This window comes from Hemicordylus capensis, chromosome 4, assembly GCF_027244095.1.
Source record: "Hemicordylus capensis ecotype Gifberg chromosome 4, rHemCap1.1.pri, whole genome shotgun sequence".
Classification (NCBI taxonomy): domain Eukaryota; kingdom Metazoa; phylum Chordata; class Lepidosauria; order Squamata; family Cordylidae; genus Hemicordylus; species Hemicordylus capensis.
Window position 1 is genome coordinate 309,041,394 of NC_069660.1, and position 25,114 is coordinate 309,066,507.

A 25,114-nucleotide genomic window follows, 5' to 3' on the forward strand; every position below is an offset into this window, starting at 1 on the left:
TTGTTTTTAATGAAAGGTGGTACAGAAATTCAACAATCAATCAACCAATCAATCAATCAATTCAACTCAAACATGGTGGGTCACCTTTTGCACAGTCCCTCCTCATTAGTAATGACCACTGTGGCTGGGCAGCAACACAGCGCTCCTTCCCATTGGAAAGAGGTGTTGGGCTGCTGCCCAACAATGCTTTCATGGCATTCCACAGCAGTCGCTCGCTACGTCCTTTGACGTTGCACAGCAGCCCCAGAAGGTCACTACTGTCAATGGGGGACTGCATGGAAAGTAGCTCCGTTTCCCCCCCCTCAAATGAGGGCATTTCATGCATTCCACTAAGAGGCATCAAGCAATGAGAAACCAAGAAAGGTACAGACCAAAAACTGTCTCCAAGCTGCATAAATTTGTATGTGTTTTTTCTGGTCCATATGCAAATAGCATCTGGTCTGGTCTGATGCAGATGCAGATGGCAGAACAGCCTTCTGTCTTCCTTCTTTTGGCCCCATTGCAATGCTTAAGAACAAAGAATGACACCCACTTTACACCATCACCAACAGAGAGCGCCCCTTCTCAAAGGCCTTCCCACAACTATGGAGCTTCGCCTCCCTTGGAGATTCTTCAAACAAAGCCAAAGCTCTTTCCAGGAGCTTTGTAAAACTTTCCTTCAGATAGTTTTTGGGGTTGGACATGAAGCTTGGAGAGGGCTAGAACCCTGATGGCTCTCAAACAGATTTCAACAAAATATTTTACAAGGACACTTGATCATCTTTCACCTACCTTTCTCTCTTGGAAACGGGATAGCCTAAGCATTTAAATCATGAACACAAGGGGTCCCCCTCACCAAATGAACGTAAGAACAGCCCAAGGCCTATCCTGTTTCACACAGTGCCCCCCGCAGATGCCGCTGGGGAGCCCACAGGCAGGAGGTGAGGGCATGCTCGCTCTCCTACTTCTGAATGAAGAAGAAGAAAACCCTAAAGGGAAACCTCTTTTTCAGACCATTTGAAAGTCACCTTTACCAGTTCTACAGCTAAGAGATCATCAATAATGATGTTCCTTGACTGACAACCATTACCCAACTGCGGATATGCGATACTGCGGCTGCTGGATGCGCAATTAACAAGGCTCTCCTGTATTGTCAACACTCACTGGCAAAAGCTCTCCAAGGTTTCAGTCAGAAGTCTTTCTCAGCCCTATCTGGAGATGCTACTTTCCATAACCTCCAGCCTCCTCAGAACATACCCGTGAACCACACAGAGAAGGCACAGCCTTCTGGAAACGTTAATGTGGCATGTTTTCTCAATGGCTGTTTCAGTTGTTCGTGTTCCTGCAGAATATTCCCAGTGCGGCCTGTAGAACTTGTTACTGCCCTAATCCTTCAAAGTAAACCCTGTCACTCCTCCTGATGGCTCTTAGGGATTCTTTGATCTGAGACTTTGCAATCCAGAGCTCATCCAGGCCATAAACTGAAGGTCCCAGAGAAAGCTCCCACCACAGATCAGGGTATGTCAGACTGACCGTCTCATATGAGGCAACAGCGCCTCACTTAAGGACTCAGAGGGGGGTCCCTTTACAATACTCTCTGTCACATTCACAGTGCCGGCCTTTTCTCTTGGCAAGGAAAACAGCAATTTATTCCATGCTTTACAGAGTTTCTGCTTTTTTAATGCCTTTGGAGATGTTCTGAAGGACATAACAGAGGCAAGAGGCCCTTCAAGGGCTACTTTCACTGCTACAAGTGTTGACAGTTTTTACAGCACTTTGCTAAGCACTTTCAATCTTTACTTTGTTTCTTGCAATATATAATTCAAAAGGTACAGATGGGAAACTGAGGCTGGGAAAGAATGGGAAGCCCAGAATCACACAACAGATGGACCGGGCCAGCCTACTGTGCCATGGCGACAGCTTCAAATCACTACTAAGGCAAGTAAAGAGAGTCTCTCCAGCTGCTGTTCTCTCCTGGCAGAACGCTCAAGGAGGAGGATTGCGTATCAGCATATATGTTGACCAGGAAATCTGCAATAATCCAGCAACTCCCTCAAAAACACAATTCTCTATCCTTGTCAAACAACTTCACGGTTTGGGTGATATTTACATAGGTCTCCTCCCCTAATCCAGACCCCACAGATTTGCTGGCAAATTTGGGCTCATAGGGTAGAATCCTGAAAGTCATAGGAAAACAGAAAGTTTCCTTAATGGAGTCAGAGCTTTGGTCCATCTAGCTCAGTATTGACTGCCCTGACTGGCAGTGGCTTCTCCAAGGTTTCAGGCAGGAATCTCTCCCAGCCCTCCCTGGAGATGTTGCCAGGGAGGGAATCTGGGACTTTCTATGTGCAGATGATCTTCCACTGAGCCATGGCCCCTTCCTTAAGGGGAATATCATACAGCTCTCACATGGAATAACCCATCCAAAAGCAAACCAAGGTGGATCCTTCTTAGTAAAGGAGGCAATTCATGCTCCCTACCACAAGACCAGTTCCCATAAAGCTAGCTCTTCACAGGAACTTGTACCAAGTTAGATCATTGGTCCGTCTAGCTCAGTACAGGAGAACCCTGTTATTCGCGGGGGTTCCATTCGGGATGGGTGGGCTGCAGATAGCGAATCTGCAGACAATGGAGCATTAGGACTACGGGAATCGGGGGTTAGGTTCCCAGACCACCCAAAATCATCCCCCAAACCAGTAAACAGGCCAAATAAGGTGCTCTACCATACTCCAGAGTCACCCACGTGCGAAAATGACACAGAAAATTGCCCTCCCCCCCAATTTTTTAAAGTAAACGAGCCATACAATGGCTCCCAAACACAAAATGGCAGCCAGAAATGACCTCTGAGGTCATTTCAGCCACCCTTGACCTGCAGATACGTGAAGGATTTAACCCTCCCCCCACTGTTTTTTCCTATGTATACCAAGGTCAGGGGTCCATTACGCAACCTGCGAAACTGTGGGTGCTGGACCCGCGATTAACAAGGTTCTCCTGTACTGTCAACACTGACTGGCAATGGCTCTCCAAGGTTTCTCAGCCCTATCTGGAGATGCCAGGGATTAGACCTGGGACCTTCTGCAGGCAAGGCGGATGCTCTACCTAAGCATGCTAGCGTTCTCTATACAGAAAGTTTTTTCTTCCTATAGAAGAGAATTAAATCATAAGAGCAGCTCTGGTAGATCAGACCAAAAGGCCATCTAGTCCAGCGTCCTGTTCCCTGCAGCTAGGGATGTGCATGAACAGGTCTGTGTACTCCTGGGAAGTGGGGGAGGTACCTTTAAGAAGCAGGGAGGATGCCCATCCCCCCTCCCAGCACTGTCCCCAAAAATGCTGGCGTGGGGCTGCTGTGTACCTCCTTGCAGCCCCGGTCAACATCATGCCGGAAGTGGACAGGATGATCTCTTTCGTGATAACTGGATCTAGGTTTATTACTTACTGGTACACTGGAGGACTAGGCCTTCGTAACTGGCAAACCCTTGCACAAATCTTCATGCCTGTCTTAGGAGGGGAGATGCCACATAAAGTCTTTTTAAAAAATTGTCTAGTGTCACAGCATCCTGGCACAAACAACAATGTGATCCATTGATTCACTTTGGCAGAGAGTCAAGCTGCTAATCAAAGACTCCAGCATGTCAAACATTCCATCAAAATTCAGTTTCTTCTATTACACTTCCAATCCCATCTCCCTTTTCAATGCTGCATTGATTTCCCTGCTGCCTTAAAATATTCGGTTACTTTTGTTCCTTACAGGTCTGAAAGAGAGAAGCCTGTTAATGTTAACCTGCTGAAACTAACCCACGTGATGAAAAAACTGCAAAAACGTGTTATTTCAGCCTAGCAGTAGATCTCCAAGAGGCAAATCATTAGGTCTGATTTTGACATTGCATTTCCATCCTTTCATTTTGAACAATCTGGTAGGAAAGCAAGCAACAGCCTTTGTGATATGGATGAAAACACATGCAAGTTCCACGGCCTTCAGTACCATCTTTGCTTCTCAGAGTATTTTCATACACCACAATAAAAAGCTCAATTGAACCTTGTGTGGAAAGTGTGAAAGAAACCCATCCTTACAGAAAACCTTTTTACCCTTTGTAAACCCAAATTTTTACCTCTCTTCAACGTGAACCCACGGGGGATCAATCACTGCATACAACACACATGTTGTCTTACATTGCTCCCTTGACTTAAATGAGAGCCATGCTCACTTTACAATGAGCTATGCTCACTTTAAGAGGGACACATTACAAATAACTAGTGTTGAGTTGTGGGAGGAAAGCAAGAAGCTCACAGGTGCCCAACTGTGGACACTGCCTAAGAATCCAGTCATGGTATGAAAACAGTCAGTTTCTCATGTATGTGGATGCACTCCTTGATCATCAGGCACTGGCCAAAGGTTGACATGTTGGCAATAGATCACGTACAATGTACAGAGAAGCACCGATGGAGGTTTTCTAGTCATCAGGAAGAACCTATGAAATAAGCTTCTAGGTACATATTCTAGAAGAGTACATAGGAACATGAGAGAGATCTCGGCCTAATGGCTAAGATCAAGTGTAGAGATCTTGGGGTAATGGTGGACAGCTCATTGAAAGTGTCGTCTCAGTGCATGGCAGCTATGAAAAAAGCTAATTCCATGCTAGGAATCATTAGGAAGGTGATTGAAAATAAGAATGCTAGTATTATAATGCCCTTATACAAATCTATGATGCGGCCACATCTGGAGTACTGCCTACAGTTTGGTCACTGTATCTTAAGAAGGATATTGTAGAACTGGAAAAGGTGCAGAAGAGGGCAACCAAAATGATCAGGGGCCTGGCCTGATGAGGCTAGGCTACAGCACTTGGGGCTCTTTACCGTGGAAAAGAGGTGACTAAGGGGAGACATGACCGAAGGGTATAAAATTACGCATGGAGTGGACAGGGTAGACAGAGAGAAATTTTTCTCCCTCTCTCACAACACTAAAACCAGAGGTCACCCCATGAAACTAAAGGTTGGGAAATTTAGGACCGACAAGCAGAAGTACTTTTTCACACAGCGCATAATTAATCTATGGAATTCCTTGCCATGGGATGTGGTGATGGCCACCAGCTCAGATGGCTTTTAAAGTGATTTAGACAGATTCATTGAGGACAGGTCTATCAATGGCTACTACTCTGATGGCTGTGGGCCATCTCCAGCCTCAGAGCACAATGCCTCTCAATCCCAGTTGCAGTGGAGCAACAGCAGGACAGAGGGCATGCACATACCTCTTGCCTGTGGGCTCCTCAGAGGCATCTGGTGAGCCACTGTGTGAAACAGGATGCTGGACTAGATGGGCCTTGGGCCTGATGCAGCAGGGCTGTTCTTATGTAACATAGGAAGCTGCCTTATATCAAGTCAGACCATTGGTCCATCTGGCTCAATATTGTCTACACTGAATGGTAGCAGTTCTCCAAGGTTTCAGACACGGACCTACCTGGGGTTGCTGCCAGGGATGGAACTTGGGACCTTCTGCATGCAAAGCAGCTGGTCTACCACTGAGCTACAGCCCCATCCTTAGAATAGTTGTGCAAGGTTTATCATAGCATAACCAACATAGGAATCCTGCAGCACCTTTGGCATGATATTGAGCAGTGAGCTTTTGTAGACAAGAGTAAGCTTTATCAGAGGTGTCTGACAAAGCAGACTCTAGTCCAAGAAAGCTCATGCAACACTGCTAGCCTTTAAAGAACTACAGGACTCTTCACTGTCCAGACGGTTAGGCTGAGCTACAATCTGCATCATCCTTTGTGAGATGTGACTGGATAACAACGTGGTTTTAAATGCAAAGATGGTCATCGTATTAATTTGCTGCAAGAATTCTGATGGAATGTTACATTTTCATCAGAGACAAAATTGCTGTGTGATGGGTCGGTCATAAATACAGCCATTTTAAAAATATATCCTGGGGGTGGGAGGGGAAAGAGAAAAGTGAGAAATAGGAGGCAGTATTCACTGCCAGCAACAGAGGTGAGGTGGTTTCATCTTGCCTTTTCTCTACATGGCAGTTGTAGAAATCTTCCTTGATATTTTCTACTAACGCGCTAGGTTTTTAAATCACATATAAGCTGCGGGTAACTTTCTTACACACACACACACACACACAAATGCATACCGAGCACAGCACCTTGCAAGAACACATCCTAAAAACAAGCATGCATTTTCTCTGCAAAACAGAATTTAACAAAAAAAAAAAATACTCTCCTCTAAATCACAAGATAACACCAATAAAAATAAGACTATCTTGTGGGTATTTGGAGAAGGGTCCCTTCTCTTTGTGCCAAGCTGCCCGCTGCTTTCTGAAAAGCCATCCTGCAGCTTCCGAAACCACAGTTGTTAGTAAGCGTAGGAGGCGAACTATTCTGTTCTTTACCAACTCTTTTAAAGGAATTCTAACTGCTGGAGTTATTGGCCAACAGCCTGCCTCCTGTCAGCATCAAGGAGATCTGAAAAAATTAAAAGCATCATGTTTAACTCATGCTTCTAGGGAGGCTGCAGAAACATAGAGTGGAAGCAGAGGATTTTATGCCTTTCTTTATGTTTTACACACACACACACACACTCTCTCTCTCTCTCTCTCCCCATTTCTCTTGATAGTTGACTACCTTGTTCTCCTTGTCTGACCCCTCCACATACCCCCTTGATCTGATGCCCTCCTAACTTTTGGCTGCCATCTCCCCCACCATTATTCCGTCTCTCCATCATAATACTCCACTTTTCTCTCCTCCAGCTCCTACCTTACATAATCCAAACATGTCACTGTTTCCCCTACTCTCAAAATCAATAAATAACAGCCCATCCTCTCCCTCTAATTGCTACCCAATTTTCCCCCAACTTTTGATTTACAAATGCCTGACAAGCACTGCCTTCTCCAGATGCCTCCATTTTCTCCCCTCTGATTCTGATTCCCCCAGACTGCTTTCCCTGGAACTGCGCTCACAGAAGCCACCAGATCCTTTCGCTGCCAAATCCTGGTCCTCCTCGACATGTCTGCCATCCCTGATACAGCTGATGATTCTCTTTCCCGACTCCCGTTTTGCTCCAGGTCTCCATAAATCTGTCCTCGTCTGGTTTCCTTCCTCCCTGTCTCTTTCAATAGTTTTCATAGGGGAAAGCCATTCCTGTTTCCTCTCTCTCAACCTTGTTTGTTAGGGCTTTGTTCTTGCCTCCCTTCTATACAGCAACTCTCTGACATGTCCGCTTGGATGCTTCAGGATAATCTCAAGCTCAGGATGTCCAAGACCAAATGTCACATCTTTGTGTATGTTCCTTCCAGTAAGTTTTTTTTTCTCCACCTGTTTTATCGGCCCCTGTAGGGGGTCTCAGTATTTATATATATATATTTATTTATTTATTTACTTGGATGCAAGGGAGAGGATTTCACATCACATCATTCCTCTTCTACTCACTGGGGATCTTTGTTTCTGGGCTGGCCCAGTGACCCTTTCTTTGCTGTCTCCCTTGTGTATTTTCTAAACTGTAAACCCCTTAGGATAGAATCCTTTCCTTTCATTCTTTGTAAAGCATAAAATACACAGATGGTGCTATAGATACAGGTACATGGTGTGTGTGTGTGTGCGCGCGTGCGCGCGCGTGTGTGTGTGTGTGTGCGCGCACGCATGCATGTACAGAGAGAAAGACAGATTAGCAGAGAATGAATGAATGAATGTTCTCTTTCTCTTCTGAGAAATAATGCAGAAACTGCAGGTCCCAAAACTGACAGCCAAGTGGAATAGAGAGGATCCTACTCCAGAATGAGGTTTACTGCTGTAATTCTAACCTGCCTTATTCTAAGGCTTTGTGGAAGGCACCAGTCCTTAAATGCCCAGTACAATGTAAAACACTTATCCATCAAAGGTGATTAAAAGAGATCTAAACGGTCTTAACCCCAGCCATTTTAAACACCTGTTCAAATGGGAAGGATTGATAACATTTTCTGAAATATGGTACAGCTTGGACTTCCAAAGGGAACAGAAAGGGAAAGGGGGGGAAGGAAAAGTGTGTGCCCTTGCTGTGCACATTTGGTACACTGGCGATCCTGCCAAGGGAGCACTTCTGGCTGATCTTAAACACTCTAGAGCTCTGGATAGTTTTGTCCTTCTCCCACCCCATGCAGCAAAAACTGAATTATGCACATTAAACCAATGCAAACACTCTTCATTTGCATAATTTGGGATTGTTTTAATGAAAGGCGGTATATAAATCTAACAATAAATAAAAATAAAATAATTATTCTGGATGCAAAATAAAAGGTAACCTCGTGCCAAAGTGCAGCAAATCCACAACCCTGTTGAAAAGGTGCTCTGTTCCACAGTGTCAATGGTGTTTACCTTTCTTAGTTTATCAAGCGGTTTCTACTCTGCCTTTGGGTTCTCAACTTGAGTGCCCAGATGCTGTTGGGCTACAGTGCCAGCATCCTCAGCCACAAGGTGATAAAGGAGTTGGGGATGATGGCCTTCCTGTAAGGTGGCTAGGGATGATGGGAGATATAGTCTAACAACACGTGGGGACCCAAGTTTGAGAACCCTGTCTTAGATAAGCAAATCCTGCTGCAAATAAGGTGAAGGCAATAAATTGGAGGAGTTTAAGAACAGATCACGTCAGAACGGCACACACATCCAGCCTTGCATTCAGAAACCACGAACTCATGCACCATGGCTTGCTATTCTTCCTGCAGAGAACGCGCCCGCAACAATACTTAAACAAAAGTGCTGCCCAGGATTCAGACTCACCAGCTCAGTGTGCACCTTCAGGTGTGCCTGAAGCTTGTACTTGTCCGGGGTAGAATAATCGCAGTCTTCTGTGGGACATTTCAGCAGAATGTTGCTGTGCTTCTGGATGACATGTCGTTTGAGGCAGTTTTTGGTGATGGAGGAATAGCTGCACTGGGAGCAGTAGAAGAGATGCTCCCGTGTATGAGTGCGGACATGCATGTCGTAATGCACCTGGTACCAAAACAACTTGCCTGAAATATACAATTCAAAACGCAAAACAAGGTAGGTTAAATGTATCTAGCTATGTCCCACAAATAAGTATTGTCAATGGAAAGAATGGCAGATGTGGTTTGGGGAAACTCAAATACATCTCACAGGAACCTAGGAAGCTGCCTTATAACACCTAGCTCTGTATTGTTTGCACTCACTGGCAGTGGCTCTCCAAGGTTTCAGGAAGGAGTGTTTCCCAACCCTTCCTGGAGATGTTGCCAGGGATTGTGACCTTCAGCATGCAAAGCAGATTAGGGATGTTCTTGAACTGGTTCGGCACCTCCTTAGGGAAGCGCCGAACCGGTTTGGGCGCCAGGATTCGAACCGGTTCGGCAGGGCAGGGTTCAGTTCCTTTAAAAAGGGGGTAAGCAGGATCTTAACTGCTCCTCCACTGCCCCACTGCGTTTCTGGCCATGTGCATGCCGCCACCACGCACAGGCTGCTGGGCACAGTGCTGCAGGAGCATGTAGTCTTTTGAAGAGCGAAGCACCACGCATGGAAAGGGGGGTGGGGTGAAGGAGCAGATAAGGTCCTGCATACCTTCTTTTTAAAGGAACTGACCCCTACCCTGCCCACGGCAGCATTAGCCATTCATGCACCTCCCTAAATGCTCTGCCACTGAGCTACGGCCCCATCCCCGAAGGTGCCAGTGGCTGTTTTCAAAAACAAGAAAAATCATTGTCTACTCAGATGCATGATGAGGAGGAATGAAGTAAGAATGATTGCTCATATGAAAAAAAGCAATGCCAACCTTAGGCCTTTGGGACAGGATGGACAATGAAGCTAGGCCATGAATCTAAAAGGCTAAGCACACGCAACTGCTGTAGACCCTGGCCATGGCCAATAGGCCTTCACTGCAAACCTAAGCCACAGATCTAGCCTCTGCTTAATTCAGATTTAGTGTCTTTACAGGAGTGAACAAAATGGTGGTTTCTGCTTGTGGCTAAACTATTTAGAAGCGGGTTTGATGTGAACTAATTTGCGCTTCCAGTGCAACCTGAGCTCTGGGACCTTTCGCATCCCAAGCAGAATAAACACAAGTGGTGTCCATTTGAGGAGGGAAACTTGGCTTTGCATCTGTAACAACATTTAAATGAAAGCCTGTCAGCCATAAACCGCCTCATGGGGCAACGTCCCGTTGCCTCCAAAGAGGGGACCAAAAAAGGGGAGGGGTAGAGAAAAATTAATATGCAAATAGATCAGGCAGAAGAGAAATGTATATTTTAAAAGGAGGAAGAAAGAATAAACCAAAGTAATGAAGGAGAGATAAAGAAAAACTTTGCTTTTTTGTTTTTAGGAAGGAGGAGTGAGTGCACCGACCAGCCAGAGGCGATGAAGAATGGTAGATGACGATGAAAAACTAAGGAGGTAATGTTGATCATGTGGTATTAGGCAGAAGTGGGGTGGGGTGGGGTGGGGTTTATGAGGGATAAGAAAGCTTGCAAGAGTTCCCGATTGTGCCTTCATTGGAACGCGAAGCCCCAATCGTGTGAGGGACAGGGACCACAAAAGAACCAATGACCCCAGAGCACTGACAAGGGTAGCATACTCTAGGAGGCAGCCTTTTTGCTACAGCAGCTAAAGGAGGGGCCGGGTGCGAAGTCTGGGAGGCCCAGGATTAAATATTCAGATGGCAATGGGCATGCAGAAGCAGTATGTTGGGCTCACTGCAAGGCATGGAAGGCTGCAGCCTCTGCAATGAAAGGGCGCCTGGGGGCCATAGCAGTAGCATCCCTGCTTCAGAACCACAGAGGCTCAAGCGGGGAGAGGGAAATCCTGGGAGCAAGGGAGTGAAAATCACTCGCCCTCCCCCACAGCAGCATCTGAGCTTCCAAAGTGGGTATCCTACCATTGTGGCTAGGCATCCTTGCACCGTACAGATGCAGTATTAGTCAGGGTGTCATCCATGATCGCCTCACTCAAAGGGAGTGGCTGGAATGCTTTCAGTGCTTCTTCCTAAGCCCTAGACATTTCCAAAACATTGCTCTGCATAGGTACAGAGCCTATGTACATGCCTGCTCAGAGACCACTATGGTCCCACGGCTGAAATCCTGGCTCCTCCTTCCATCAAAAAAGCTCAAGTATCAGGGCCTGCAAACTCCTTCACCCAATGACTGCTGCCAGCCAAGGCTAAACTTGAGTGGTCACTGCACTGACGACAAGAGAAGTCCTATGCTCAGAAGATGTTTCAGTTCTCTGCAACTTGCCCTCATTGCCTCTAGTAACATTTCTCTGCCCCAACTTCTCCTTGGGGAAATGCCACATTCTGCAGATACTCAAGAGCAGAACAGGGCAGACTTGAATCCCAGGTGTCCAAGGAGCCAAGACAGAACACTGGCTGGAACTAGGGCTCATCAGCTGTGCCCAGTGAATCTCCTTTGGCCCAGGTAACATCACTGGCTCTTTTGCTCACTCTGGCCTTCCCCATCACATTGACTGTTGCCCCTTCCTGTCCATACACCAACTTTCCAGGACTGTAAATGTCCTGTCCACCTCTTTTGACTGTTCATCCATCCTGCTCTTGCCTGCTTTTGCTCCTCTCCTTAGCTTCACTGGTTTTGACAGGTCTGCTACCTGGCTCCTTCACATTCTCCTGACCCACTAGCTCGTCTTCACTAGATTCTGACCATGACCTGCCTCTCAATTTGCACCACTTGTTTTTCCCTCTCCAGATGCTTATAGCTCAGCTTCCTTTGCTAGACAGGAACCCTTCCACTTCCCAAATGGGAGCAGAACATTCGCCTCAATTTTATTTGTGCTTTCCCTTGGAACAAAAGATAAATGGCCTCACCAGTACCAAGCAGACCTTGCCATGCTGAGCTGCATATGCTTGGAAGACTGGGCCCCATGTAGTTCCACACTGCCCTCACGTTCTGCATACCCCTTATCATTACTGCTTTATTTGAAAAGCACCTTGGGGAAAAACTTTATTTGGAAAGCAGTAAACAAACCACTTAAACAAACAAACAACAAATGTGAAAAATACCACAGTATTCGCACTCCAAGTCGCCATACACTTTCCTGATCTTCTCACACAAGGCTGTGTTCATTTGTCTTTTCTGCAAACCGTTCAAAATCTGCATAAAGGCTGCAGCTCCTGTCCGATTATCCGCAGGCAAAGAGCAAGAATCTGAACTCTCACCAATGGCTGCACTGGGGCTGAGAAGGGAGAGTGGGGTTGAGGAGCTTGCCTTTTCAACTGTCGATACATCCACTTCCTGCTCCTCAGGACAGATGGTCTGGCCCTTCTCTTCAAGATCAGAAGTGCACTGGGGATCTTGCAGGCTCTGATTTAGATTGGAGTTACTGTCCCCCGGAGGCTGAAGGCCTCCACATTGTTCATTGACTGGAGGGTCGCAAGAGACTTCCACTTCCTTCTCAGGAGGACACTTCCCCCCCTCTGAACTAGGAGGAGCATTTTTCAGCAGAATGCTATCTGAAGTACTAGGTGAGCATGCATCAGGGGTGACAAGTTCTGCTGATGGCTGGCATGGTGGATCCGTTACACTGTCAACAAAAGGACTTTCAAATTCTAAAAGAGAGGTTGTAGACACTTCCAGGTTTTCAGCAGGGTTTTCATTAGGGCTTTCCTCTGGGACATTCAATTCTTCTGGGCAAACGGGTTTCTTCAGCACACAAAGTGCCTTGGAGTTTAAGAGCGAGAGTTCAGCTGCCGTCTGCGACAACTGTTCTCCAAGTGCTTCCTGCTGGATATCCCCTCCCGGTTCCAGCAAGCAAAAGCTCTGATTGATGGAACTGTTAAACACAGAAGTCTCTGGCAAGTCCCCGTGCACTTCTTTGATGTGCGAACGGAGCCTGATCGAGCTGACGAATTTCTTCAGGCATTCAGAGCAAACATATACAAACGGGTGCTTCTGGACATGGAGCTCAAGTGCCTGGTATCTGGTGGCCCCATGGCCGCACAGCTCACACGCAAAAGGCCTCTCGTCCCCGTGGACCAGCATGTGCCTGTCGCGATCTAGCTCGTTCTTGAACTTGCGCTCGCAGATGTGACAGTCGTACAGCAGCTGCCTCTTGCCTTCCCGGGTCATCAATCGGAGCTCGTCACACACATCCTTCACTTTCTTGTCTTGCAAGTCATGCGCCTCTTTGATATGCTTGATCAGGTTCTTGACGTCCGAGTACTTCTTCTTGCAGAAACGGCAGTGCTGCTTGATCTTCTTGTGGACCCTCTCCACGTGGACCTTCAGGTGACCTTTGCTCAAGCAGGTGAAAGGGCAGTCCCCACACGCAAACTTCTCCCCCGTGTGCTTCCGCAGGTGGACGTTCAGGTTGGCTTTGATGGCGCTGGCGTAGTTGCAGAAGGAGCACTTGTAGGGCTTCTCGTTGGTGTGAATCCTCAAGTGGGCTTGAAGGGAGTGCTTAAATTTGAACACCTTGTTGCAGTATTCACAGGTAAATATTTTTAACTGAGTTGCCCCTAACCTAAGGAGAAACAGAATGGAGATGCATGTCATTAACATCACTAAGGTAGACAGGCAAACAACAGTGACACTGAGCTGGCCCTGCGTGTGAACAGATGCCCGCTCTTCCCATTTCCACCAAGCCATGCTTGTCATCAGTGAGAAAGGGGAGGAGACACTCCCCGCCCCCCAATCTTGCTTTGCATTTTATCAAGACCCAGGCGTAAGTGAGTAGACTTTGCTGTTGCTCAGCAACTGTCTAGCAAGGCAACAGGTAGGCTCTCAGCCATTCCTGAGTTGAGGAGCATTGTTTTGCATGGGAATGGTAAACATAATTCTGACAATCTCAAAATCCCTATAATACAAGTCTGCTTTCAGCCTTTACAGTTCTGAAAACATGACCACAGGGACTATACTAAGTAATGTCTCACAAATGCAGCTGCTGGTTTGGCCTCTGACCAAGAATCAAGGCAGCAGGGTTGGCTTGTGAGGACAGAGGAGCCCGGAGTACAAGAAAGACACAGAGACAAAGGCCAAGAAAGCTGCTATATGCAGGAATTTCCTGGGCCCTGACTGGCTCCCTAGTTACGATTTCTGATTGGATGGGAGTCCTACATGCTCCTTCCTGGATCAGGTAAGTCTATTCTTGACATCCTGCTGATGGCACAAGGCCACTGACTGATTTGCTGACTTCAGTTCTGCATTCTCCTCTTGCCTTGGGCTCCCTTCCTTCCTCTTACTCACACCCTCATCCTTTGCCTGCAGATTACATCACCAGACGTAATCCCCAAATTGAACCACCTCAACAAGGCTAATTGCCTGGAAAGTTGTGCCACACAATTCCCTCCATCTAAATGGTCCATTAGTCAGTCCCAGGAGGGATACTACCTTGCAGACACAATCCTTCCTGGTATTTAATTGCTGCTTGGCCTCTAGAAGGAGAACAACAAACTCTACTGAAAGGTGGATGGTGGGAAATGTTTAATAAGCACATTTGAGAAGCATCCTTTTTTAATATATTGAAATCAACACTAGCCCCAGAATCTTTCTGAAAACCCATTGTCTTAAGTATTGATTCCTCTCAACCATTTTTGGGGTTATGCAATGTTTCTGCATGGCGTGAAAAAGAACCTGTTTTTCAAATGGAAGTTACCTGCTTGATTTCATTGGTTGTTCATAAGGAGTTTGCTGGATGGCATATTCCTGATACCCTCGTCGCTGGGAAGAGTCTGGTGCAGTTGTCTCTGGATTAGTCGCTGGCTCAGTTTCTGGAGAAGCAGCTTCAACTGGAACTATTTTTGTAGCTCCTGCCACCAAAACAAAAGCATGCAGGTAATTAAAACAACAACTGTACTATGACCAGGGATCCACAAATTTAGGCTTAGCTCATTAGTCAGCCATTATTTGTGGCCACTACAAATCCTTTCTCTTCCCTCAAATCCTTTGCTGGCACACAGGCTTAGCAGAGGGCTTAGGAGAGAGGCGGGCCTCCTGTCATTTGCACAGGGAGACAAAGATGGGAAGAAACAGTGGGAGCCCTCTCCTGCTGCTCAGAAAGGATTCCTGTTTTTTCTTACCTTCTCAAAAATGGCAGTAGAAATGAGACCTCTGGGGAGGAGATCTGTGTGGTGCTGGATGCCCTGCACGCTAGAGGGCTGGGGGCATTTACTACTGGCAAGTGGATTTGTAGATACCTGACTAAGGTAGGGGTGTGTGTGTGTGTGTGTGTCTTATGATAATGAAAAAACAAAACACAGAACATGGAAATATTAACTGAACGATTGTTAGAAAATAAATATAGTTATAATATATATATAATTTAAGAGAACATCTTCTTTGCTATGAACCACACCGCCCATTGAGATAATCAGGAGAGGTTCGTCGGCAGTTGCCACCGGGTTGTCTGGTGGCTACTCGGGGACGAGTCTTCTCCGCTTCTGCTCCGAGGCTTGGGAACACGTTCCCTGCTGAAATAAGAGCCTCCCCATCTCTGACAACTTTTAGAAAGGCAGCCAAGACGCATTTGTTCACCCAGCCTTTTAATTAGATACTGTTTTAATAGTTGGATGATTTTTAATAGTTTTAACGTTGCTTTAAATTTTAAATTGTTGTAACGTTTTAACTTTTTGACTTGTTGTTTTTATTGTTTTGTTGTAAACCACCCAGAGACTTGCGTTTTGGGCGGTATACAAATATATTAAATAGATAAACAAACAGATAAACAAACAGATATTAAATGACAGTTGGATAGTCTACTATCATCTCTCTTTAAAATCAGGATAGCTCAAAAGAGAGAGATCTTTTTTGCTCACTTTAGTCCTCAAAACGGTAGTACTAATAAAAAACCAGGCTTTGAGCTTTAGCTAAGGGCAGAACTACACATTACAAATAAAAACCTCTCGCTTCTAACATGACGATGGGGAGGGGTGGGGGGTTGCAGGGGGAAACTGGCAGGCTGGTGGAGATGCTCCACCCTCCCCATGCCTACTGATTCTACCCAGCAACCACCTGCACATAATTTGTAAATGTTTCCCCCACACACACACCAGCTCACTTTCAATCACTGAAGCAAATTCAGGTAAAAGGAAAAAAGGGCTGCTCCATCCCAGATGGCTTTTAGGAAACAACTTGAAGGCACATCTCTTCAGCCAGGCTTTTGGTTGAATTTTAGTGATTTGTTGTTTTAATCTGAATTTCATATAGGCTTTAGTGTTGTTTTTAGAATTTTTGGTGGTTTTTATTTTTTGCAAATATATAAAATTAAAATGAAATGAAATGAAAAAAAGTGGTTTCAGGTATACTTGCAGAGGAAAACCGGTGGGCATGAGAGGGGTTAAAGCATCTTCAGCCAATGGATTCTCTTTTGTATTGAAAGTGCCCAGCCTGGGATTGGGAACCGGCAGAGACAACACCCGCAGCCCAGACCTAAGACAGCTTCCCTTGCTTCACTGGCAACTGGTTTCTGTAAGTTTAAAACCAGATTCCCCCAGGTGGCCTGCATCAATATTGCACCACATTTCAATTTACAGCACTAGAGGCTTATCTAGAAAGGCCACAACAGTTTGTTCTCTTTTATGTGGAGGAAACGGAGCAAACAGAAAGGAAGGGTGAATGATTAAGAAGACACCATGGTAGAGAGACACTACCTGGCAAAAAAAAGATAAAGCTGACATTTAGGCTAGAACAAAACAGCTATTTAACAAAAAATGGGTGATGTTTTCCTCCCTATTTGTGCGAAGGTTGCCTCCCATGTCTCTTTCCCTGCTTCTTGTCCATCATGCAGTTGTAGATCTGTCCGTTTACTATAATCTGCATCCCGATCCTTAATGGTAACGGCATTCTTCTAACTAAAGAAAGAGGGTGGACAGGTGGAGAGAATATTGGGTTATGATGCTCTCTGTTCCCTCACTGTTTAATCTGTTTTGTAGGTTTTAAAATACCTTTTAAAAGACTGATGTTGGGGACATCAGGCTGGCCTTGGGATAGGAAGGAGGAGTCCTGAAAAAGGACTGGGTTTGAATTAGGGATGTGCACAAAATGGGTTTTGCCTTCTGTTTTAAGCACGAAATGAAACACAGACAGCCAAAACATTTCATCAAAACAGTGATTGACCCCGACTGTTTCAACAGAACAAACTTGAAATGTTTCGAGTGCTTTGGCCATAGGGAACAATGGACAAACTCAAAACACTCCACTGTTCCTAGGGACACCAAAGTGGCTTGGGTGTAAGGGCATTATGTGTGCTACCTACTACCTGACCCACAAAAGAAATGGGCACGCAGGCGATTTTAAACAAAATTTTAATCTTTCAACAAAACCCCCCACAGGTTCCTATGGGGTTGGCCAGGGTGAGGCAAAGTGCCAGTGGTGTTGCAGTGGGTGGAGGTGACCATGAATCACTCACCCTCCATGGCCAGCATGGGGCAGCCCAGCAGGGGAAGGTTGGCCTTCAGGAAGACCAGCTGCTCCCCCAAGTCAGCCTTCAAACGTGAGTGATGGGGTGTCACCACGTCCCCGGCCATGGGGGAACACCCTCCCGCTCTGGACACTTGCTTGGTGGGCATGAGAGCCACCGTTCGGCAACCAATACTCCCTCTCCCAGCCTGCAGCTGGCTCCTGCAGGTACTTCAGGACACAGCACTGCTGCAGGGCTCAGTGGGCTCCTCCCGTACCCCGGCAAAGTGCCAAGGAAGCCCTCCGTGAACCATCGTGGGGGAGTGCTGAGGCAGAACTACCGGCTCCCTTGGCCCTGCCACAATGCTGGACTGGGAAGCGGTGGTGATGCTGCTGCTAAGGGTGGGCTCCAGCACCTCCTCCTGGTTGCACCCCAGCCTCCTCTCCTAGGCTCGCCAAACCTCTTCAACCAGGAGGGGCCTCCACCTGGGCAGCTGGGCAGGGGTGGCAGCTTTGTCCTTCATCCTGGGGTCGCATAGTCACGACAAAACATGCTCTGCCGATGCACCCAAAGGTGTCCTGTGCTGATCCCTCACTCCATTGCTCAGCCAACCTGCCAAGGCAATTGCTTCCTCAGTGTTCAGCATGGACTAGAGCTCACCCAGCTATCATCTCAGCAATGGCCCCAGTGATGAGATGAGGCTTTGGGCGATCAGACTGCTGACCCACCGACTGCACCCACTGCTCAAGCTACTTGGGAACAGGGGCAGATGCCTTCCACTAATTGAGGGCTCACCAGGCCTATTGCTGCCAGCAGGAACAGGGCTCCCTGGGTAATAGGGATGTGCACTGAACTGGCGTGGGGAAGTTCAACGGTTGGGGGGGATAACTTTAAGGGTAGGGGAGGGTGCACTTAGCCCTCCTGCTGTTTTCCCCACCACCACCACCACCACCAGTGCTCCATTCCAGTGGGGCGGATGCGCACATGCACTGGGTACTCCCACTTATTTCCAGTCCGGCGAGGGGACGGGGAAGCAGGGAGGTACGCTGCTGCCCCACCGGACTGGTTTACAATGGAGCGCTGGTTGGGGGGAATTGGCGGGAGGGATAAGTACGTCCTCCCCTGCCCTTCAAGACATCCTCCCCACCTTCAAACCGATGGAATTGCTGTTCATTCAAACCGATGGAATTGCTGTTCATTAGAACCGATTCAGAGGCCCATAAAGTGCCTCTGAACCAGTTCCATACACATCTCTACTGGTAATGCAGTTGCAGACTGGGTAATGCAGTTGCAGTTGCAGACATCCCCGATGTCCCAAGATGCTTAGGGTATTTCCCCCTGCTGATCTGTGCCCTGCAGTGAGTACAGACAGCAAGGGTTGGATCACCAGGGCACAGCTCAAAGTGGTCCAACACCATGCTGCAATCAGAGCTGGTCCAGCCCCATTTTGGTGGTGGTGGTGGTACTGGGGCTGCTGGTTCCTTCTGGGGGCCACCACCAGCACCGCCCTCGGTCTGGGCTGAGAAGGTCCAGGAAGTGGAATGAGTTCCTCCTGCTCATCCTCAGTCGGGGGGGGGGGGTGTCACACTGACAGAGGGGATTCGGGAGGATGGTGAGACTGACGTGGTTCGGCTAGCAGCCAACACAATCACCTCCTCCTCTGCTGCCATGGGAAGAGCTTATGCCCTGACAGGGATGGACCTTCCCGCTAATTCTAGCTCAGCCACCACTGCAGGACCTCCCTCCTCCGGAAAGGTGAGCCTGTGCACAGCAGTGCGGACGACGGGGGGAGTCGGCCCCTCTTGTCGTTGCCCACCATGACCAGCATCACCCCTCTCTCTGACTGCCACTCTGCTCCTGCCTCTGCCTTTCACCCTCCTGGACATCTTGGGCTTTTTTAAATTCAAGCCCTAACTCTGATGGGACAGGGGGTGGGGAGTAGAAGCGCCTTTAAGGCAGTTATGTTTAAAAGGGGTATGTGGTCGGGAGTGGTCTGTTTGTGTTATGTGTGCCCCACACACAGCGCTATCTATAGGAGGGATGTGCAGGGAACCATTTGGCATTCCATTCTAGGAGTGCCAGACTGGTTCCGTGGACTGGCGTTTGAGCCAGTTCAAAGGTGGAGAGGGGATACCTTTAAGGGTGGGGGAGGGTCCAGTGGGGCACCAGTGTACCTCCCTGCTGCCCTGTTGGACCAGAAATGATCGGGTGCACGCATGTGTACCCAGCACTTCCGGTCTGACGAGGAAATGGGGCAGCAGGGAGGTACGCTGCCGCCCCACCAGACCCTTTAAACTGCAGCGCCAGTGGGGGAGATGTGGCGGGAGGGGTAAGAGCACCCTCCCCCCACTCTTAAAGGTGTCCCCCTCCAACCTCGAGCCTCCCCCTGCCGGTTCTGTCCACATCCCCAATCTATAGTACTGGAGTATATACACAGAAGCCCCAAATAAAGAAGCTGGCTTTATGAGGGGTGGGGGACGAGCAACAATGGGGTAAGTCAAAGGGAAGGGGAAGGAATTGCCGTGGCCTCTCATAAGTTAATTCACCTCTCCTATTAGTACCTAATCCCTTCTCCAAACTAGGCCCTATTTAAAGAACTCTAACCTGACTGTGGGGAGGGGGAGGGCTTACCTTCTGGCATCTTTTGCTGGAGTCCAGCTGCTCTCAGAGGCACTTGGGCCGAGCAGCCAATGGGACTCAACAACTGGGGACAGGGAAGGTGGATAACAGGCAGGCAGGCAGGCACCCACCCACAACTTCAAAAGAGAAATAGCTGGTGGAGGTGGGGGAGAACCCCCCTCAAAACACCAGGGAAACAGAGAGGCTGGCAGGCTGGACACCAGACAGAAGTCACAGAATACACCAACCTACAAAAAACAAAAAATGAAGTCCAATCCAGGCATACAGCAGCAGCAAAGGTGCAGCTTAGGGCTGCAAAAGAAAAGAAGAAAAATAGTCAGCACAGCACACCAGTTATTAAAGCCACTGGCGGCTGGCTGCACAAATAGAAGAAAAAATCCACAGAAGAAGAAAAATTCCACAACAACAACCAGTTAAAGCCACTGGGGCTGCTAGTACAATTAAGAAGTGGGTGGAGGAGGGGAGCAGTTAGCACTACAAAAGGGGGGGATATAAACTAGCAGGCACTCTCTGTCTATCTCTCTCTCCACTGGGACAGGCACTGGGACAGGCAGACCAGGTCTGCTCTCTGCTGTTGCAGTCTCTGATGATCTTCCCTCCTCTCCTGATGCTTCCTCTTCAAAAGAGGCACACTATAAAGGCTCTCTCTGCTTCCCAGTCCCTTTAAATACATTTTGAAACCCTCTCATTTGGCCTCCCTCCTGCAGGCGCACAGTTGCCCATGACAACACTTGATCTGTACAATAACAAGCCAACCAATCAGAAAGGGAAAGACAGACCTCCAAAATAGTTTTCAAAACATTGAAAAGTTTTGATCGAAACTGAGTTGTTCTGCTCCAAGCTTGAAACAGGCTCTTTATTTAAAGGGTGTTCTGTTTTGAGCTCGAAACATTCAAAATGACCTATTTTGATACAAAATGTTTCACCATTGAAACATTCTACACATCCCTAGTTGGAATAAGTTGAGTTATTAACAAGACTGTCCATCAAGATGAATGGGCAGGAATTTGTTTGCAGTTTTGCTACGTAGAATAAGACAGAAAGAAAAACCTTTGCAAAGGTATTGTTGTACACTCACACAACACTGAATCTATGTGACCTTGGCCTGAGACCAAATCTACAACTAACACAATCAGCTCTCAGAATCAATCTCTAGTTAGTTTCAGTGCACAAACAAACATAGTTATCTCATCTACTTCATTTGAGCAATGGGGAACCCACTCATGTGGGAAGTCTAGATCTGGGCATACATTCAACCAAAAACTATGAATGTATTTTCTACTGGTTTGTCCAATATTCCAATAGTGCATCATATGGACATCAAAAGGTCGTATCCATGAAGTTCATAGTAATCTGAGGCAAGAGAATGTTATGGTTACAGTGCAGAACCCTTCCAAGACTTCCAGGGAAAGCTGATAGTTTATTCTATGGATTAATGCTACTTCTCACATCAGCCAACACCTTCATACGCATTCACATTCATCTTAATAACAGGAACGAAGTCTGACTTCTTTGCACTGGAAAAATCAAAAGCATGCAGATTTGCTGGAAATAATTTGACTGAAACCCAGTTAAGAACATAAGAACAGCCCTGCTGGATTGGGCCCAAGGCCCATCTAGTCCAGCATCCTGTTTCACACAGTGGCCCACCAGTTGCCACTGGAAGCCTACAAGCAGGAGTTGAGGGCATGCCCTCTCTCCTGCTGTGGCTCCCCTGCAACTGGTACTCAGAGGCATCCTGCCTTTGAGGCTGGAGATGGCCCTCCAACCAGTAGCCGTTGATAGAGGGCTACTAGTTGCTAGTAACCGTTGATAGATAAAGAATACCTCTAAACACAGCCCTACGTAGCACTGAATGAAAGTGGATAGAACAGCTAATATAAAAGTTTTGCAAGCGTCTCACTTTTTTAGAAGTGGAGACATGCTGTCGGTGCAGGATACCCCTCTCAATATCGGGGGGGGGGGGGAAAGAGGCCTCTAATAATATTCTGTCTTTTTCCCGTCCGTTCTTCCAATTGATAAAACGCTTACATGGCATTTTCTATGAGGGTTTTATTACAGAACATCGGAAGAATAAAGGGGCATTTGTGAAATGTATTCATCTCAGATGAAAGCTTGCCACGGAGTGTTAAGGCATAATAAAAATTCTTGCAGCTTAAACAAGATGAACCTGCTCTTCTGTTCAATTTACCTATGATCTAGTATAGTCAGGAAGAGGAAAAAACATGATTTTAGATTACACATGCCAACAACAAACTGCAAAGAATAAACCTTGTTTTCACTGAGTAGAACTCTCTAGGGTAAGGAAGTTATTTAGGCAATGTCTTTATGGGTTTATGGAAGGAAAAAAGCGATAGCAGCCTAAAAGTCTCTAGACACATCAAAGAAGCCAATGAGAGTGAGGGACAGACAGCCTTTGGATCCTTGCCAAGGTGTGCAAAGGCTAACCCATTTCTTCGTTCCTCTGACACAAACACTGGACCTGAAGACCTGACTGACACTGAGCCAACAGCATGAGACCTAACATTGCATGGGGCGAGGGAGAGGGAAGCACTGCACTTCTTCAAGGGATGTGCACAAAACGGATTTTGCATTTTGTTTCAAGACAAATGGCCAAAACATTTCATAGAAACAATGTTCGAATCGGTTGTTTCACCGAAACAAAACTTGAAACGTGCTGAGTGTTTTGGCCAAAGGGAACAATGGGGAAAACTGAAACATCCTACTGTTCCCTTTGGGTAGCCCCTAAGGACACCAAAGTGAGTTGGGCGGTAGGGTATGATAGGTGTTACCTATCACCCAACCCACTAAAGTAATGGGCAATCGGGGAGTTTTTTGTTTTGTTTTTAAACCTTTCCCCATAGGATCCTATGAAAGGTTTGGGAAAAGGTTAAAAATGTGTTAAGAATCGCCTGCTCGCCTATTTCTTTTGTGGGTTGAGTGGTAAAGAGCACTCATCATGCCCTACCACACAACCACTTTGGTGCCCCTAGGAGCTACCCATGGGTAACAATGGGGTCTTTTGAGCTTTGTTCCGTATGGCTGGAACAAGCAGCACTTACAGAGTGCACTGCACACAAGTTCTGCATTGCAATTGCATTTTGCAACCCTGCCTTGAAAAACACTGCAGAAACATACAGTAGAATGGAATCTGTCCCTCTCAAGACAGAGCACACATTTCAAACACAGTCCAAAAATGGCCAAAAAAAGAATCACTGACCCAGAATCCACTTCCAGCCACAGTGCCTGCTCTGCTCTTTCACACACACAATTATGACTACTTTCTAGTATTGCAACAGCTGCCACAGCAGCACCCTCAGCAGCAACAAACCTAGCCATAAGCTCTACAGCAACTTTAGCCACATTTCGACTGAGCACACTTTGCAATGCAGATTGCAGAGCAGACCAGAGCAGTGAGTGAAGCACAGGTTAGTCTCAAGGCCAGACATGGAGCTCATCACAGCAATCAACAAAATCTCTCTCTCTCTCTCTCTCTCACACACACACACACAGCTGCCACTGTCAGTTTCTCACCTCAACTCTAACTCACAAACAAAACAAACCATAACTCAAGGCAGACAGGCACCAAAGTTCTGTCTTTGTCAATCTGAGATCTAGCAAAACCAAATACTTACAGCAGCAATAGCACATCATATTACAAGTGATAAGTGATGAGAAAACCACAAAATCAAACCTTGATTCCTTCCTCCTCTCCTGATGAATCCTCTTCTAAAGAGGCAAACTATAAGGGCTCTCTCTGCCCCCACCCCAAGTCCCTTTGAATACATTTTTAAACTCTCTCTTTTATTGTATTCCCCTTCCCTCCTCTCTCCACCCCCAAGCCAATGGGGGCACAGTAACCCATGACAACACTTGATTTGTATGATAACAAGCCAACCAAGAAACAAGGAGATGCAAGCCAATTGGAAGCCGGTGCCAGAAAACCAATCAGTGAGGGAAGACCAGACCTCCAAGATGGCACTCGAAACATTCCAAACTCAAAACAGGCCCTTTATTTAAAGGAAGTTTTGTTTCAAACTCAAAACGGCCCATTTCGACTCAAACCGTTTTGACGTCGAAATGTTTTACACATCTCTACTAGCCTCAACTTCCCAAAGGCCTAATGACAACACACAAAGATCTGGAGGAAGGAGTTACTGTGGCACTGGTCTTCATCTCTCCTCCACATTCCAAATTTTTCAGCAAAGATTTAAACCAGTGTTTCCTATAATTTTTTTCATCTGTGCACAGAATGAGGTTTGTTCTGGGCGGCAGTATCAAGGCAGTGTGTGCGCACATGCATTCAGAGTGGGGCCTTCCTGATTCAATCTGAGCAGGATCTAAAATTAACTGAGCGGGCATCACAAAACTTTGATACACATGCACACACCTTAGCGGGGACACTGTTTAAGACTATGCATTATTCCACACAAACTGCTGCTTCTGGGGCTGCGCAGAACCAACACAAGTGAGTGCACACATCTGCGTTCACAAGCATATTATAAGAGACTTGCACATCTTTATGTCTGGGACAAACCCTGGAGGTCACCCTGAGTTCTGTGGAGAAATGATGGGCTACAACTACAATTTTATACTATACTACTATAATGCTATATTAAAGGATTAGTACATATACTTTTTAAAAAGGAATACATAATAGGTACATGAGCTACCATCCAGAACCTTCAGAAGAGGGGCTGGATAGAAGAGGAGATAGACAGACTTTCCCCACTATCTACACACTAAAATACAGAGGTGCCCAAGGTGGGTTTCAGGCATTGTTTGTTTGTTTATTAGAAACATTTAATTTACTTCCCACTCTAAAGACTCCTGGTGGTGTACAAAAACATGTAAATAGGGCAACATTAAAGATTGCATTCTAAATTAAAAACTAAAGTAGCTAACAGAAAACAAATAAAGTCAACTACAGGACAAAAGCCTGACAAAAAAGAAAAGTCTTCAATAGAGACTTGAAGATCAGTAAGGAAGGAGCAAGAGGAACCTGGTTGCCCCCAAGCCCTCCATTCCCCCTCCCCACACCTGCTGCCACTTGCCATCTTTACAACGACAGGCTTCCCTGAGCAATGAGTTCCAAAGGCAGCCGCTGCTATTGTGAAGGCCTGACCACATGTCCTCTCCACACCTAAGTAGGCAAAAAGGTGCACTACAAGGCC

At 46.7% G+C, this 25,114-nt stretch overlaps 1 protein-coding gene across 7 annotated transcripts in view; it reads right to left on the minus strand.

The window, feature by feature from the left end:
• The window catches only part of ZFAT (zinc finger and AT-hook domain containing), a 133,551-nt gene that overhangs the window by 71,131 nt on the left and 37,306 nt on the right, over positions 1-25,114 (minus strand). For all 7 annotated transcript variants that reach the window (XM_053248968.1, XM_053248962.1, XM_053248961.1 and 4 more), the window contains exons 5-7: positions 14,559-14,712; positions 11,968-13,427; positions 8,730-8,962 (exon numbers count right to left, since the gene is read on the minus strand). In XM_053248968.1, coding sequence (XP_053104943.1) covers positions 8,730-8,962; positions 11,968-13,427; positions 14,559-14,712 — 1,847 coding nt within the window. The remainder of the gene's footprint in view (positions 1-8,729; positions 8,963-11,967; positions 13,428-14,558; positions 14,713-25,114) is intronic.